Source organism: Aegilops tauschii, chromosome 6 (genome assembly GCF_002575655.3).
Source record: "Aegilops tauschii subsp. strangulata cultivar AL8/78 chromosome 6, Aet v6.0, whole genome shotgun sequence".
NCBI classification, from domain to species: domain Eukaryota; kingdom Viridiplantae; phylum Streptophyta; class Magnoliopsida; order Poales; family Poaceae; genus Aegilops; species Aegilops tauschii.
Window position 1 is genome coordinate 262,637,714 of NC_053040.3, and position 14,630 is coordinate 262,652,343.

Consider the following 14,630-nt stretch of genomic DNA (forward strand, 5'->3'; position numbering starts at 1 on the left):
TGATTGACTTGACCCATTCCGTTAGCTTAGCACTTGATCGTTTAGTATGTTGCTATTGCTTTCTTCATGACTTATACATGTTCCTATGACTATGAGATTATGCAACTCCCGTTTACCTGAGGAACACTTTATGTGCTACCAAACGTCACAACGTAACTGGGTGATTATAAAGGTGCTCTACAGGTGTCTCCGAAGGTACTTGTTGGGTTGGTGTATTTCGAGATTAGGATTTGTCACTCCGATTGTCGGAGAGGTATCTCTGGGCCCACTCAGTAATGCACATCACTATAAGCCTTGCAAGCATTGTAACTAATGAGTTAGTTGCGGGATGATGTATTACGGAACGAGTAAAGAGACTTGCCGTAACGAGATTGAACTAGGTATTGAGATACCGACGATCGAATCTCGGGCAAGTAACATACCGATGACAAAGGGAACAACGTATGTTGTTATGCGGTTTGACCGATAAAGATCTTCATAGAATATGTGGGAGCCAATATGAGCATCCAGGTTCCGCTATTGGTTATTGACCGGAGACGTGTCTCGGTCATGTCTACATTGTTCTCGAACCCGTAGGGTCCGCACGCTTAAAGTTCGATGACGGTTATATTATGAGTTTATGTGTTTTGATGTACCGAACGTAGTTCGGAGTCCCGGATGAGATCGGGGACATGACGAGGAGTCTCGAAATGGTCGAGACGTAAAGATCGATATATTGGACGACTATATTCGGACATCGAAAAGGTTCCGAGTGATTCGGGTATTTTTCGGAGTATCGGAGAGTTACGGGAATTCGCCGGGGAGTATATGGGCCTTATTGGGCTTTAGGGGAAAGAGAGAGGAGAGGATGCGTGCCCCCCGAAGGCCTAGTCCGAATTGGACTAGGGGGAGGGGTTGCGCCCCCTTCTTCCTTCTCTTCTCTCTCCCCTTTCCTTGACTCCTACTCCTACTACTTGGAGGGGGGGGGGGGTCCTACTCCCGGTGGGAGTAGGGCTCCTCCTAGGGAGCGCCATAGAGAGGGTCGGCCCTCCCCCTCCTCCACTCCTTTATATACGGGGAGGGGGGCACCCCTTGGAGACACAACAATTGATCATTGATCTTTTAGCCATGTGCGGTGCCCCCCTCCACCATAATCCACCTCGGTCATATCGTAGCGGTGCTTAGGCGAAGCCCTGCGTCGGTAGAACATCATCATCGTCACCACGCCGTCATGCTGACGGAACTCTCCCTCAAAGCTCGGCTGGATCGGAGTTCGAGGGACGTCATCGAGTTGAACGTGTGCTGAACTCGCAGGTGTCGTGCGTTCGGTACTTGATCGGTCGGATCGTGAAGACGTACGACTACATCAACCGCGTTGTGCTAACGCTTCCGCTTTCGGTCTACGAGGGTACGCGGACACACTCTCCCCTCTCGTTGCTATGCATCACCATGATCTTGCGTGTGCGTAGGAATTTTTTTGAAATTACTACGTTACCCAACAGCATCAACCGTTGGATCCTACATAAATGTCTTCCTTCTGTCCCCTCAGATTCAATCAAAAAGGCAAGTGAAAAAATTGCCCATGTGCCCGCGGAAGCTCGTAGTCACTGGCTGTCCCCACGTACGTAACACACCCACCAATCTTGTTACTACAGACCCTGCTTGGCCACTCCTAGCAGTAGCAGCCTTGCCATGTCACCATTACAACACCTCGCCTCACTACTGTTTCTAGCACCACACTTTGCCGGTCCTAGCAACCATGTCTCGATCGCAACACCTCGCCTCATTGGTTCCAAACCACACCCCGGTAACATCATAGCCATCCACTCCCTAGCATCGATGTCGGCAGCTCCCAGCATCCCCGCTTGGGGTTCCAACATCGACGCGGGCCGCTCAAAGCGTCGCCACTCGGGGTCGCAACATCCTAACTGACCAATTCCATCATCGACGGTGGCCGTCCCCACATCGCTTGTCACACCATTTAAAGCGGGCTCCGGCCACCCCTGGCAGCATTGATCCACGTGGGGGTCATGTGCTCTCGCCCTGGTTGCCTTGGAGAAAAAGCAGAGCTCGGGGAGGAAAAATGCAGGAGTGCCTCGTCATGGCAGTCCCTAGCTTGTGGCAGCAGGCAACGATGGTCAGGGTGTCCAGCAGAAGCGCTGCAAATCGGTACCCACTTGCTACGAGCGTTGGTGAGGGAGAGAAGGTGAAGTCGGGCATGCAGAAAACATTTTTGAGGAGAAAAATCGAGAGGGTAAACCTGGGGAAGAGATTGGTGTGTGCCGGAAAAACGCGTGGCATAGAAGACACATGGGTGTGGGATCTTGCCTAGATCAGACAGCGCGCGTGCAACCGGCGTGAGTAGTGATCTAAACGCTCTTATATTAGTTTACGGAGGAAGTAATATAAGACGTTTTACAAGTAATATAAGACGTTCTACATCACTATAGAATGCAATATACCCAAAGCCGAGGGACCTCTCCGCCAGCCTAGAACATTAGGGAAGTTGAGCCTCCGCCTCCGCCCCCCAAAACTCAAGGGGCGCAAAAAATGGAACCGAGCCCCCCAACGGACGGCAGCAGCCAGTAGCGAAAACCAGTAGAGCGGCCGCGGCCGCGCCCACCTTCGCTCCACCCCATCCCATTTCGCCTCCTCTATTCCAACCGCCTTCCTTCCACCTCAGCTTTCCTTCGGCTCAAAAAAATGGCGGACTCGCAGGTGAATTTCCGCTTCCAAAACCGAAACCTCCCGCCGCCGGCGCCATTGCAGTCTGCTTCGCGCTGACGGGGTGTTTTTGTGTGCGCAGGTGGAGGGGCTGCGGAAGGCGTACGCGGCAATCATGCTAAATATGGCCAAGGAGTCGGCGGCGCGGGTGCTGGCGGCGGAGCGGAGCGTGGCGGTGCTGACCGGAGGGATTGCGGCGGCCAAGGAGGATGGCGTCGCGGCTCTCGTCCGGCTGAAGAACATCATGGAGGACAGGGTACGACTGTCCCCCCGTTCGAATCGCTTGCTTTGATTTACTTTGGTTGGATGGATGATTGGGTCGGTGGTTGCGTTCGAGTTGAGTTGTTTTTGCCGATGTGTGAGCGTACGGGAAGTTTGGAGTTCGGGTGTTTGAGAGTATGCGCGTTTTAGGGCAGGTTTTGGGAACCGTTTGCTTAGGTTGTCCTTCGGAATTCTTCTGGTTTCTGTTCGCGAGATGTACGGTGCAAATCCCAAACCATGTTTCTCCGATGTGCCTGCCGTTTGGAGCTTGTTTGACAGGGTATGTTCTCGCCTTGTTAACAGATTAGGGAAGCTGGAGCCTGGCGCGATTTCGTGCTTATACTTCATCCACTCTTATGGAATTTAGACATTTGAAAGGGAATTTTCTCTATCTGATTGGATTGCGGCGGGCTTCCAGACATGGGAAGGTTCTCTTGCTCCTCAGACAGTCGGCAGGTTGCTCGAGTAGGACATGAGCATTAAGAAACCTTGTGATTTAGTTTCTCCAAATCCGTTTGAAAAATATGCGGTGTGTTCTGTCATTGCTCGCTCATCCTTCAGTCCTTCTGCAGTTAGCTTTAGAAATTTTTGCTCTTACTGAATATGGTCGCAGAGAAGCAGTCAAGGTGTTGGTTTAACTGATTAGCATGTACACAACGCCCAAGTCTCAGGGGCATACAGCTCATACTGTTGATGTTGCTGGAGGTCCAGTGATATGCTTATATAATTATTAGACATTCCTGCTTTCTGATGGAGGTCTACTACTGTCAGAAGAACCTTTATAATGAAATTACGAAGTAGGTTCGTTCATATTGTACCCCTATTCTGTGTCTTGACTGGTGAACTGTATTTTGTCTTGAGCATACTGTTATGACCGGCATATTATGTGGGCTGTGGCCCAAGTTATCTTATCGTTATTAGGGGCTTAGCCCAATTATCTTTAGAGTCGTTTGCTTAGGAGTCAAGTAAACCTCTCTATATAAGGAGAGGAGATGTATCAATCTAATCAAGCAAGAAGCAATCAGTATTTGCTCGGCTTCCCTTAGGGAGCCGGGAGACCTAACCCTAGCTGCCTCTTGCGCCGCCACCGCCTCTTCTCCACCACGCAAGGACGGCGCCCAGCCGCCGGCCGCCGCGCCCTCGACCTCGTCTTCCTCCATCTTTCCCCTACAATCTCCGCCCTAGAACCGGCAGAACCCTAACTCCTAACACCTTGGTATCAGGTAGCTCAGTTCCGATCATGTCTTCGCCGCCGCCCATCCCGTCGCTTCCGCTGCCGACCGTCACCACCGCGCCGATGGCCTTCTCCACCGCGCCGCTGGTCACATCCTCCGGCGCCGCCACCACCCAGATGACGGCGCCCAACACCGCACCACCGGCCGCCGTCTACTCCCCGGCGGAGATCACCTGGGTCCTCAACGATCTCGTCACCGCCGTCCAGGGGATACAACTATACCTAGCCGGCCCCTACGGGCCGCCGGTCGCCGCGACCGGGCCAGCCGCCCTGCCGTGGTATTCGGCACCCGCGGCGCCGACCGGGGCCTCTACACCACCACTGGCCGCTTCAGCCGCCGCCCGTCGCCGCGCCCCAATGGCCGCAGTGGCCGGCGCCGGCCCTCGCCGCGTCACCCACGCCACCCGGGTCCTCGCCGCCACCGCCCTGGCAGCCGCCGCACCCCGGGGCCACCGCGACGCTGGTCGGGCCGCTGCAGCCCTCGCTGCAGCTACAGCCAGCCCCCGCCACCGCCCCGATCTGGCCACAATGGCCGGCCGCGGCCATCGCCGCGCCCGCCGTCTCCGCCTTTTCCAGGCAGCTGCCGCTGCCGGCGCCTCCGCCGCCCAGCACCGGGCTGACTACAACCGTGCCGGCGGCTGTGCCGATTCAGCAAGTGCGGTTCCCGCCCTCGCCGTCCCAGCTTCCGGCCTGGTTGGCCGGGACGTCACCGCCGCCAGTCTACACCATGGCCGCGGACCAGCCGGCGCCCTCCCTGTCGTACGACGGGCCCTCCGGCTCCGCGGGTTTCCACGCTGGCTTTGACGGGCCACCGCTTTCCTGCGGACCACCTGTGCACACCAGACCAACGCCATCCTCTTCGTTGCTCCGTACCACCGAGCCGTACACTCACGACGGTCATGCTCAGACACCGCCGCGCTTCGCCAAGCTCGCCTTCGCCACCTACGACGGCGCCGAGGACCCCCTCAACTGGCTCAACCAGTGCGATCAGTTCTTTCGGGGGCAACGGACGCTCGCATCGGACCGCACCTGGCTCGCCTCTTATCACCTCCGCGGCGCCGCACAGACGTGGTACTACGCCCTCGAGCAGGACGAGGGCGGCATGCCCCCATGGGAGCGTTTTCGCGAGTTCTGCCTCCTTCAATTCGGACTACCGATACGTGGGAGCCGGCTGGCGGAGTTGGGCCGCCCTCCCTTCACCTCTACGGTGCAAGACTACACCGACCGCTTTCAGGCCCTGGCGTGCCACGCGTCCGGCGTGACGGCTCACCAGCGGGCCGAACTCTTCGTCGGCGGTCTGCCAGATCATATCCGCGTGGACGTCGAGCTGCAGGGACCCCAGGACCTCCAGACGGCCATGTACTACGCCCGCGCGTTCGAGCGCCGCGTGGTGGCCATCCAGCAGGCATCATCGTCCCGGGCCGCTGGGCCGCCACCCTGGCCGGATGTTCCCGCGCAGGATCGGCCTGCTCAGGCTTCCGCGGCACCCCTTGCCGCGACCGCGGCGCACCCGTTCCGCCGACTCACCTCGTCCGAGCTACTCGAGCGTCGCCGCCAAGGGTTGTGCTTCAACTGCGACGAGACCTACATGCCCGGCCACGTCTGCCCTTGACTCTTCTACCTGGAGGCTGCAGACTACATTGAGGAGGACGCCGTCGCCGCCGGGCTCGGCGACCTGGCCGCCCCAGCTGTCGCGGAGGTGTTTGACGCTGGTTGATCACCTCGAGGAGTTTAGCAAGCGCTTCCCTGCCTTACAGCTCGAGGACGAGTTGTTTGTGCAGGCGGGGAGAAGTGTTATGACCGGCATATTATGTGGGCTGTGGCCCAAGTTATCTTATCGTTATTAGGGGCTTAGCCCAATTATCTTATAGGTATTAGGGTCGTTTGCTTAGGAGTCAAGTAAACCTCTCTATATAAGGAGAGGAGATGTATCAATCTAATCAAGCAAGAAGCAGTCAGTATTTGCTCGGCTTCCCTTAGGGAGCCGGGAGACCTAACCCTAGCCGCCTCTTGCGCCGCCACCGCCTCTTCTCCACCACGCAAGGACGGCGCCCAGCCGCCGGCCGCCGCGCCCTCGACCTCGTCTTCCTCCATCTTTCCCCTACAATCTCCGCCCTAGAACCGGCAGAACCCTAGCTCCTAACACATACACTTTCCGTCGTTGTATTATTTTAGTTGTTGTATAATTTATTCATAATGTAGCATCTAGCCTGCAATGGCGATTTTGTGGGCAACCAATGTTTTATACATAATGAAAAGATTGCTGCTCAACTGCTCCCTTTGGTACACCCGCCTTGGGATGGCCCTTCCTTTGCCAAGTTTCTCCTGGCACTGGGTCTACACCGGTAACAGTGCATCACACTAGCAATGCGTATCAGCTGCTTATGCCACTTCAGTTCATTGGTGCCATTCTGACCTTCTGATTGTGAAAGTTCATAGTAACAGTATACAATTACTATCATGCTATGTAAAACCCAAATAAATTTTGATTGTTATAATCCAGATAACAATGGGAAAATTCTCCACTCACTAAAGTTTGATGTGATAAGCTAATTATCCTGTTGCGACATATTTTTGTTATGATGGTTTTGGAAATCCAAAAAAATTCATACTTTACTGTTACAATTTTTTTGTGATATGAGGCGAATTTGGCAATTTGTAAACTCATAAATCGGATGGCATATTGATGATATGCCGTATAGACTACAATATTAACGATCTGCTTTACCAGTCCTTATACTTGTTCACGTAGTAATTTTGTGATCTGTTCAGATTGTTGTGGTGAAACCATGAAAGGGATGAATAACTTAATTTCTTATAGCAATTTACTCTAACTGTTTGAAAAGCTGAAGTATTTTACCGGCGGTGGCACTTCAATGTTGGTGAATATAGTTCCCTAAATCCTGTCCCATTTTTTTTCAAGTGATCTTGCAGATTGAATTTCATTTTTTATGATCGTTGCCTGGTAGCATAGAACCTTTGAAAAGGCGCCATCTTGTTCTAGGCAAATGCAACCATGGTTGTAAAAGGCATTCTTGAATTTAGGCTTGCAACTTGAAGGCCACGACAACCAATACTGATCTTCTACCCAAACCATGGATAACTCTGAGTCACTGCTAAGAAGCAATGAGCGCACAAGTATCTATTCATTGTCACGTTTAAGAATAGAAGACAAATGTGGTTCATACTATTTCCGCAATCCCCCTTTTACAAATCAACCTAGCTTATGTCTCCCTACTCTTATTTTCCTAGTACTACTTGGTGATTTTAGTCTGTCTACCATCTCCGCGGTCTTGTTTTTTATAATGTGTATAATTTTTGTATTTTATTATGCTATTTGTTTGTTACCTTTTCTTATTTCTTCTCAAGTTCTAGTTAATTGTTTTGACTATTGTAGTTGAATAAAGATTGATATGCCACATGCTTGCACTTTTTCATTACTCCGGGAGGAATATATGGACATTCAGCTAGTACTCGTAAACAAAAATGAATGCTTTCCCTCTTTAATAATTTTTGATTTCATAGAAACCCAAACCTCTTGCCTAGGGTACATATATAACACATGTCGACTGGCCAAACCAACCCTGCCACAGTTACAATTTACAAGTGTCTAGGGTTGATGACTGATTGTGATCTTCACCTATGAATCCTTATTGACAGTTGTATGGGCTTGCTGATGGTTGCAGTGTCCATTGATGTATGCCTGTGCGGTATTTCTGTCGAATCACTATGTGGCAATGCCAATCATGTGGGAGGATGTTATATTCACATGTTAAGGCCATCGTGCTTGTTCTACTATCTATTGCCAGGATGATATCCTGAATTCCTCCACTGATCTTCTCCAATCATTGATAGGGTTCTATTAATAATAACATTAAGTTATTCGAGTTATGTTGTAGTTATCTTCCATTCATATTGTATGTCAATAATTACTCTTCCATCAGCGCAGTGAGTAAATTGCTCAGACAGATGGAGAATACTATCTTACATGTGTTGCACTGCCTAGCTTCAGCTAATCGAACGAATCCTATATTTTCTAGTGTTCCCTATAAAAATAACACAAGGAAGGTGAGCTAGCTCCCCAACATCCACGGTTGATCCGACCAGTTACACAAGGGCTGCATGCATGCCACATTTTATAGAATCAAGTCTTAATGATACTGACAGGTTGAATAGAATGATTTGCACCAGTCAATTGGATTGATACGCCATCAGCTGTTGATGCTGTTTTTTTGTTTAAAGAATGTTTGCAACTGCACCAATACTTGTCCAGTTAATTTAGCTTTCATTTGCTTGAATATGATTACATTTTTAACTAGTTGTAGCCTTTTTAATTGTCCCAGTTTTAAGTTATGCATGTTTGAAACTTTTTTTCATGTTCACAGATGAAGCAGGTGGAATTGCAATCTTTGGCACATGTTAGAAAGATCACTGAACTTCAGGAGCAATTACATGATGCTCGAAATACTGTGACATCCCTTCAAGTTGAGCTGCAGAGAGCAAATACCGAATTGGAGGAGAAACGGAAAACTTTAGCAGAGGAAAGAATGAATATCCTTCCAACCTGTGATAAGATTGGTTCAAATAAAAGCAAGATCTCTCGTTCTAAGGTGCATCTCCAAAATAGAAGTTTGTCATCAAAGGACAAAAATACCGTTTGCCGCGTTTCCAGTGACGCCAAAGAAAATGGAGCTGTTGTAAACATGGAAAACCTGTATCATCGTGGTTCTGATATGCCATCATTTATAGCAAGAAATAAGAAACGTGAGTTGTATCGTAATGGGTGTACACAGCGCATTCGCGCTCTTAGACAGCGGGGTCCTGCTGCAGACTCCTCTAAACAAAGCAGCAAGGAGGCTAGTGCGTCGAATAACCATTCGAAGACTGGAAAGAGCGATAGTGTTAGGAGCACTAGACAGACGAGATCCACCATCGAACAGATACTTCAAACAAAGTTTCTGGCGAACTGCAAGCGCAAGAGAGGTCAACGAAGCAGGCCTGGTTATAAGCATGATAGTTCTGATGTGCATGTTAAAACAGAAGATAAATCATCTGGCACCTCTGATGAAAACGGGTGTTTGCTGCTTCTTCAGGCACTCGAACATGATCTTTCACCTCCAAATTTGTTTTCCGGACATAGTGGTGAGGGGTTAACTGATTTGAAGGACGATTTGTTGATGGGTGGGAAGGTTGCTGACTTCAATTATTGCATGGCCTCCCCTGGCCCAATAGATGCACATGCAATCAGCAACATGCGAGCGACAAGGAGAAAAAGATCTAAGATGGTTAGGGTTTTTGAAGCTGGTTGTTCTGAGTCCAAAAGTGTTCCAGGTAACAATCTGCTAAGATCAACCAATGAGGATACCATTTTTGAGAATGGGCAGAGCTCTGAAAGGATAGATGATCACTCTGATACATCTGCCATAAATAATGCTTCCGTTTTAAGTGATGTGACTAAAATTCTGATTCATTCTAGTGGTGCCAATAATGATCAATTTCAGTCTGGGGACAGCTCCCCACTAGTATTTCAGTCAACCAAAAGTCAAGTTGATGGTGAAGGTACCTATTAGAAACCTTGTGTGTTTACATGAAATACCTTTTTTATGTAGATTGAACTCTAACTAGCCTAAAATTATGCAGGTGAATTACGAGCGAAGCATCCTGACTGCAGAACACCGGAGAATAATTCAGCAAAAAAGAAAGAAGTTAAAGTGGATGAAAGTTGCAATTTAACTTCAGACAGAGCTGATCATTTAATCATCAGCTCCTTGGAGAAAGAACAAAGCACGAAAGCAGCATCCGGTGTTTCCGTGCAACCTGAAGGTGTGAGATGTATCAAATACACATTCAATCGCAGGAAACGGAAGAATGTGTCTTTGAACAGCAGCAGTCTGGTTAGTCTAGCTGACAAACAAGAGTCTCTGGCAAAGCCTGAGACACAAAATCACTTGGTAGAATCACCTAAAGCTGACAAACAAGAGTCTCAGGCAAAGCCTGAGACACAAAATCACTTGGTAGAATCACCTAAAGGCGACAACCAACTAGCCCATGTTGCCCAACAGGTCTGTTATTTTATTTTCTGTGTGCTGCACGTCCACTTACGATGCATTATATGTATCCAAGTGTTTGACAAATTAATCTTGTTTTGCAGCTCATTTTGTTGTCAGAGCTGAAGTGGTAAGAATTTTGCAATGCATAAACCTGAAAGGCCGGATGGGTTCAGTGCAATGATGGTTAAGAGATATGCTTCAATAAGTGATGCAATAGATTCTTCAAGGGACGAGAAACTACATCTGCTGGCAAGCAGAAGCAGCAGCAGCAGCAGAGCGATCAAGAAATCTGGATCGTAGTTTAGCATGCAACAAAGAGTGACTTAACATATACCTCATCCAGTTGTTATTTTAGAAGAATGTACAAATTAGGTAATGAATTTGGAACTGTTATTTAGTAGATGTTGAATTGAAACTATTGGTTTATAAGCAGGTGATTATTTTTGAATTATTATGTGGGGTCATCGGAAACTTGATCGGGAAAGGATTGCTTTCTGGAGCCAAAAAGCGGTTCTACGAAGTTGAAAGCAGTCTCTATTCCCAAGCCTTCTGTTACTGGGCGAACTTTTTTTTTTGAAACAAGCCTTGCCGTTTTCATTAATTAAGAAGAAGATTAGACATAATTCTACCAAGCGAGAGAGTACAGATCACTCTCGCGGCATAATATTACATAAATACTTCGCACCTGCACGAGCCCAAATAGAGGCCTCATCTTTAATCTTGGCAATGACAACGGTAGTAGGGGCGGCGGTGTTGCGGAAAACCCTCGCGTTGCGTTCGTTCCAAATTTCCCACACAACAAGCATCATCAAAGTGCTATGAACCATGCGTGAGTGGCCCCTTTTGCGAGCAACCATGTCCCAACAAACTTTCACCGAGGGCATGAGTCTCCAATCTGACGGATCAATGTCGTGGAGGCCAAGCCAAGTCTTGATCTCCGTCCACACTCTCACTGTGAACCGACACTGGAAGAGGAGGTGAGCCGCGGTCTCCTGAACCTGCTTGCAAAGAGGGCAAAGGTTGCAATTCGGCCATCCCCGACGCTGCAATCTATCGGCGGTCCACACTCTATTATTAATAATCAACCAAGCGAAAAATTTGCAATGGGGGGGGGGGGCAAGCTTTCCAAACGGTAGTGATCATGGCAGAGGCGGTGTGACCCTCAAACTAAGCATTGTATGCAGAAGACGCGGAGTATACCCCATCTTTAGTGAACTTCCAAAAATTGCATCGTCAACTCCAGGGGTTAGAATGACATTGGAGAGCTTCTCCCAAAGGGTGGCGAATTGCTCAATATGCTCAAAAGTGAGGCCCTGAGAGGTATCAATGTTTCGGACCCAAGCGTTATCTGTGAGACTCGAGCGAACGGAGCTTCTTTTCTTCTTGGAGAGATCAAAGATCTTTGGAGCAATATCCTTGGGGCGAATACCGTCCACCCAAGGTGATTCCCAGAAAGTGGCCCGATGACCATCACCAATGGTAACACGAGTGGCAGCCGCAAAAAGATTTCTATCATCGTCAGTGCATGGCGTGCCCATGCCAATCCAAGGTTTAGTGGGGTCAGCCCACTCAAACCAAAGCCATCGCAAGCGGAGAGCGGTAGCAAACTTTTGCAAGTTGAGAACGCCCAATCCACCATATAACTTGGGCTTGCACACCGTCTCCCAATTAATTTTGCATTTCCCGCCAGTGACCTTTTCACATCCCGCCCAAAGATAAGCGTGTCTAATACTGTCAATTGCCTTGATGACCTCGACTGGCAGATCCAGAGGAGTGAGGTGGTAGATTGCTATAGCAGTGAGGACCGCCTTGACAAGAACAATGCGACCCGGCGATGCAACATGTCTACCAAGCCAAGGAGTGAGTTTTCCAGCCACCTTGTCTTCCAAATGTTGAAAGTGGATTCTCCAAAGTCTCCTGACCGATAGGGGCAGCCCAAGGTATCTCATAGGGAAGGTAGTTTGGATGGCGGGGAAGGACATGAGGATATCATCGAGGGCAACATCATCGCAGCGAATGGGTGCCACATGGCTCTTGGCGCAGTTAGTGACTAGACCGGTGACCTCACCAAAATTAGCAAGGGTGGATGCTAAGAACTGAATGTCTTCTTTTATTGGCTTCACGAAGATGGCAGCATCATCCGCATAGAGAGACGCACAAAGGGTTTCGGTCTTGGCTAGAATAGGGTGCAGCTGGCCTTGGCTCGTCGCTTTAGCAAGGATGTGGTGAAGTGGGTCGATGGCAAGGACGAAGAGAAGCGGTGAGAGGGGGTATCCTTGCCTCAGGCCCCGGCCATGCTTGATAGGATCCCCAATGACTCCATTGATCAGCACTCTCGATGATGCTGAGGACAGAAGGGCCGACACCCAGCCTCGAAAGCGGCTCGGAAAGCCATGATGTCTCAAAAGATCCATCAAAAAATCCCATCTCACCTGTCGAAAGCCTTCTTAATATCGAGCTTGAAAAGTAGCATCGGAGACTTATTCCGATGGAAGCGCCTCGCCAAGTTGCGCACGTACATGAAATTATCGTGGATGCTTCGTTTCTTGATAAAGGCGCTTTGGGCGTGGGAGACAAGGTTTAACATGTGCGGGGCAAGGCGGTTGGCCATCATTTTGGCAATGATCTTAGCAATGGCATGGATGAGACTTATGGGCCTAAAATCTGAGATGTCCTCCGCCCCATCTTTTTTTGGAATGAGCGTGATGTTCGCCGAGTTGAGCCAATAAAAGTTGGCCACATGGAGGTTGGAGAAGTTATTCACAACAAGCATAATCTCCGGCTTAATAACGTCCCAACATGTCTTGAAAAATGCACCCTTGAAGCCATCTGGGCCGGGGGCTTTGTCAGAGGGTAAATCCATGATCGCACACTTGACCTCCTCCTCTGTGAAATTATCCCTGAGGTTAGTGAGATCAGCCTCCGGAACGGGAATATTATTCCAATTGAAGTCCTTGTCTCTAGGCACTCCCTTTCTTGTGGCCTTAATGAAATGGTCCTGGATGATAGTTTTTTTGTTGTCATGGTCAGTGACCCATCCATTGTTATGCTTGAGGCGGTGGATGAAGTTCTTTCTTTGGCGACGATTAATGCGGAGGTGAAAATATCTCATGTTGGCGTCTTCCTCTTTGAGATTGATAATCCTAGAACTTTGCCTTTTGCGAGCCTTCTCAAGCACGGCCAAGCTCACTACCTTTCTTTTAAGCCTCTTTCTAAGCTCTCTCTCATCCTGGCTGAGAGTTCTATTTTCTTGGGCAATATCCAAACGTAGGATAATCTCCAAGGCCATATGGAGTTGCACCTTGGCATGAGAGAAAAGGGTTTTACTCCAAGCACGAAGCCTTTGGCTAGTTTTCTTGAGCTTGTGGAAGAGGAGTTGATATGGTTCGACATGGGTTGTCTCTTCATTCCATGCTTGCTGGATAGTGTCCATGAAGCCCGGCATGTTGATCCAAAAGTTCTCGAAGCAGAAGGATTTAGTTCTACGAGGCCCTTTGTCATTGGCAAGGAGTAGCGGGCAGTGATCAGAGAGGGATGAAGCAAGAGCATGGAGAATGTGATGCCCAAATTCAACGTCCCATTCCTCATTGCAGAAGAAAGAATCAAGTTTACTCAAAGTTGGGTCGCTCTGCTCATTGCTCCAAGTGGACTTTCTGTTTTGTAGATGGATCTCCTTAAGTTCGCAAGCATTGAGGTTGCGAAAGCGAACGATGCGGCTACGATTAGCATTTGCGTGATTTTTATCTCTGGCACTGTTAGAGTTGTGTCGAATATTGTGTACAAGGTAGGGTTACAGTTGGACTCTGAGTTGTATTGTGTTTAGATAGGATATGTAGTCGTGTCCAAGTAGGACACTTGTATCATAGACCTCTCATATATAGCGAGGCTAGACACACGATGTAATCCATGCCAACATAATAACACAGGCACGCAAGGGGAGCCGGCGGCGTGTGCCGGCGCCCGGGTGGCCGGTGTGCGGTATTGTGACGGTGTCACGGGGAGGAGCGCCCATAGTCAAGCCCCGAGGATGTAGCCATATCAGTGAACCTCGTTAACAAATCTCGGTGTCGTGCTCGTTTGATTGCTTGGTCCTCGGATGATCGACGGTGGCCTCGGATTTATTCTAACAAGTGGTATCATAAGTTAGGTTGTTCGGAGGCCGCGTTGTGTTTGATCAAGAGGAGGATGAGGGAAGATCGTGGCTGCGGAAGTTATCACGGTGACGTCCGTCGACTAGATACAGGCAGCAGAATCGATCGGTCGTCTCGTCCACGGAAGCAATCGGAAACAAGCGAGATCTCGACGAAGATCAGAAGCAAAAGCAGCAGGTGGCCGTAAGCATCGAGATGTCCCAGATCGAATCGGTGTCGGGCTCTTGGCGA

General features: G+C 49.4%; 1 protein-coding gene across 1 annotated transcript; it reads left to right on the top strand.

Moving 5' to 3' along the window:
- Window positions 1–2,475: 2,475 nt before the first annotated feature.
- Window positions 2,476–10,699, top strand: LOC109754518 (uncharacterized). The gene is made up of 5 exons (XM_020313423.3): window positions 2,476–2,697; window positions 2,786–2,959; window positions 8,584–9,757; window positions 9,839–10,260; window positions 10,350–10,699. The coding sequence occupies exons 1-5, from the start codon at window positions 2,683–2,685 to the stop codon at window positions 10,377–10,379; spliced, it is 1,815 nt and encodes a 604-aa protein (XP_020169012.1). The 5' UTR covers window positions 2,476–2,682; the 3' UTR covers window positions 10,380–10,699.
- The last annotated feature ends 3,931 nt before the right edge of the window (window positions 10,700–14,630 follow it).

What these genes read in the sequence shown, in the direction of transcription:
- LOC109754518 (XM_020313423.3), top strand. An exon ending in AGAACATCATGGAGGACAGG is followed by an intron (nt 2,960 to 8,583) that starts GTACGACTGTCC and finishes TCATGTTCACAG; the next exon opens with ATGAAGCAGGTGGAATTGCA. An exon ending in AAGTCAAGTTGATGGTGAAG is followed by an intron (nt 9,758 to 9,838) that starts GTACCTATTAGA and finishes AAAATTATGCAG; the next exon opens with GTGAATTACGAGCGAAGCAT.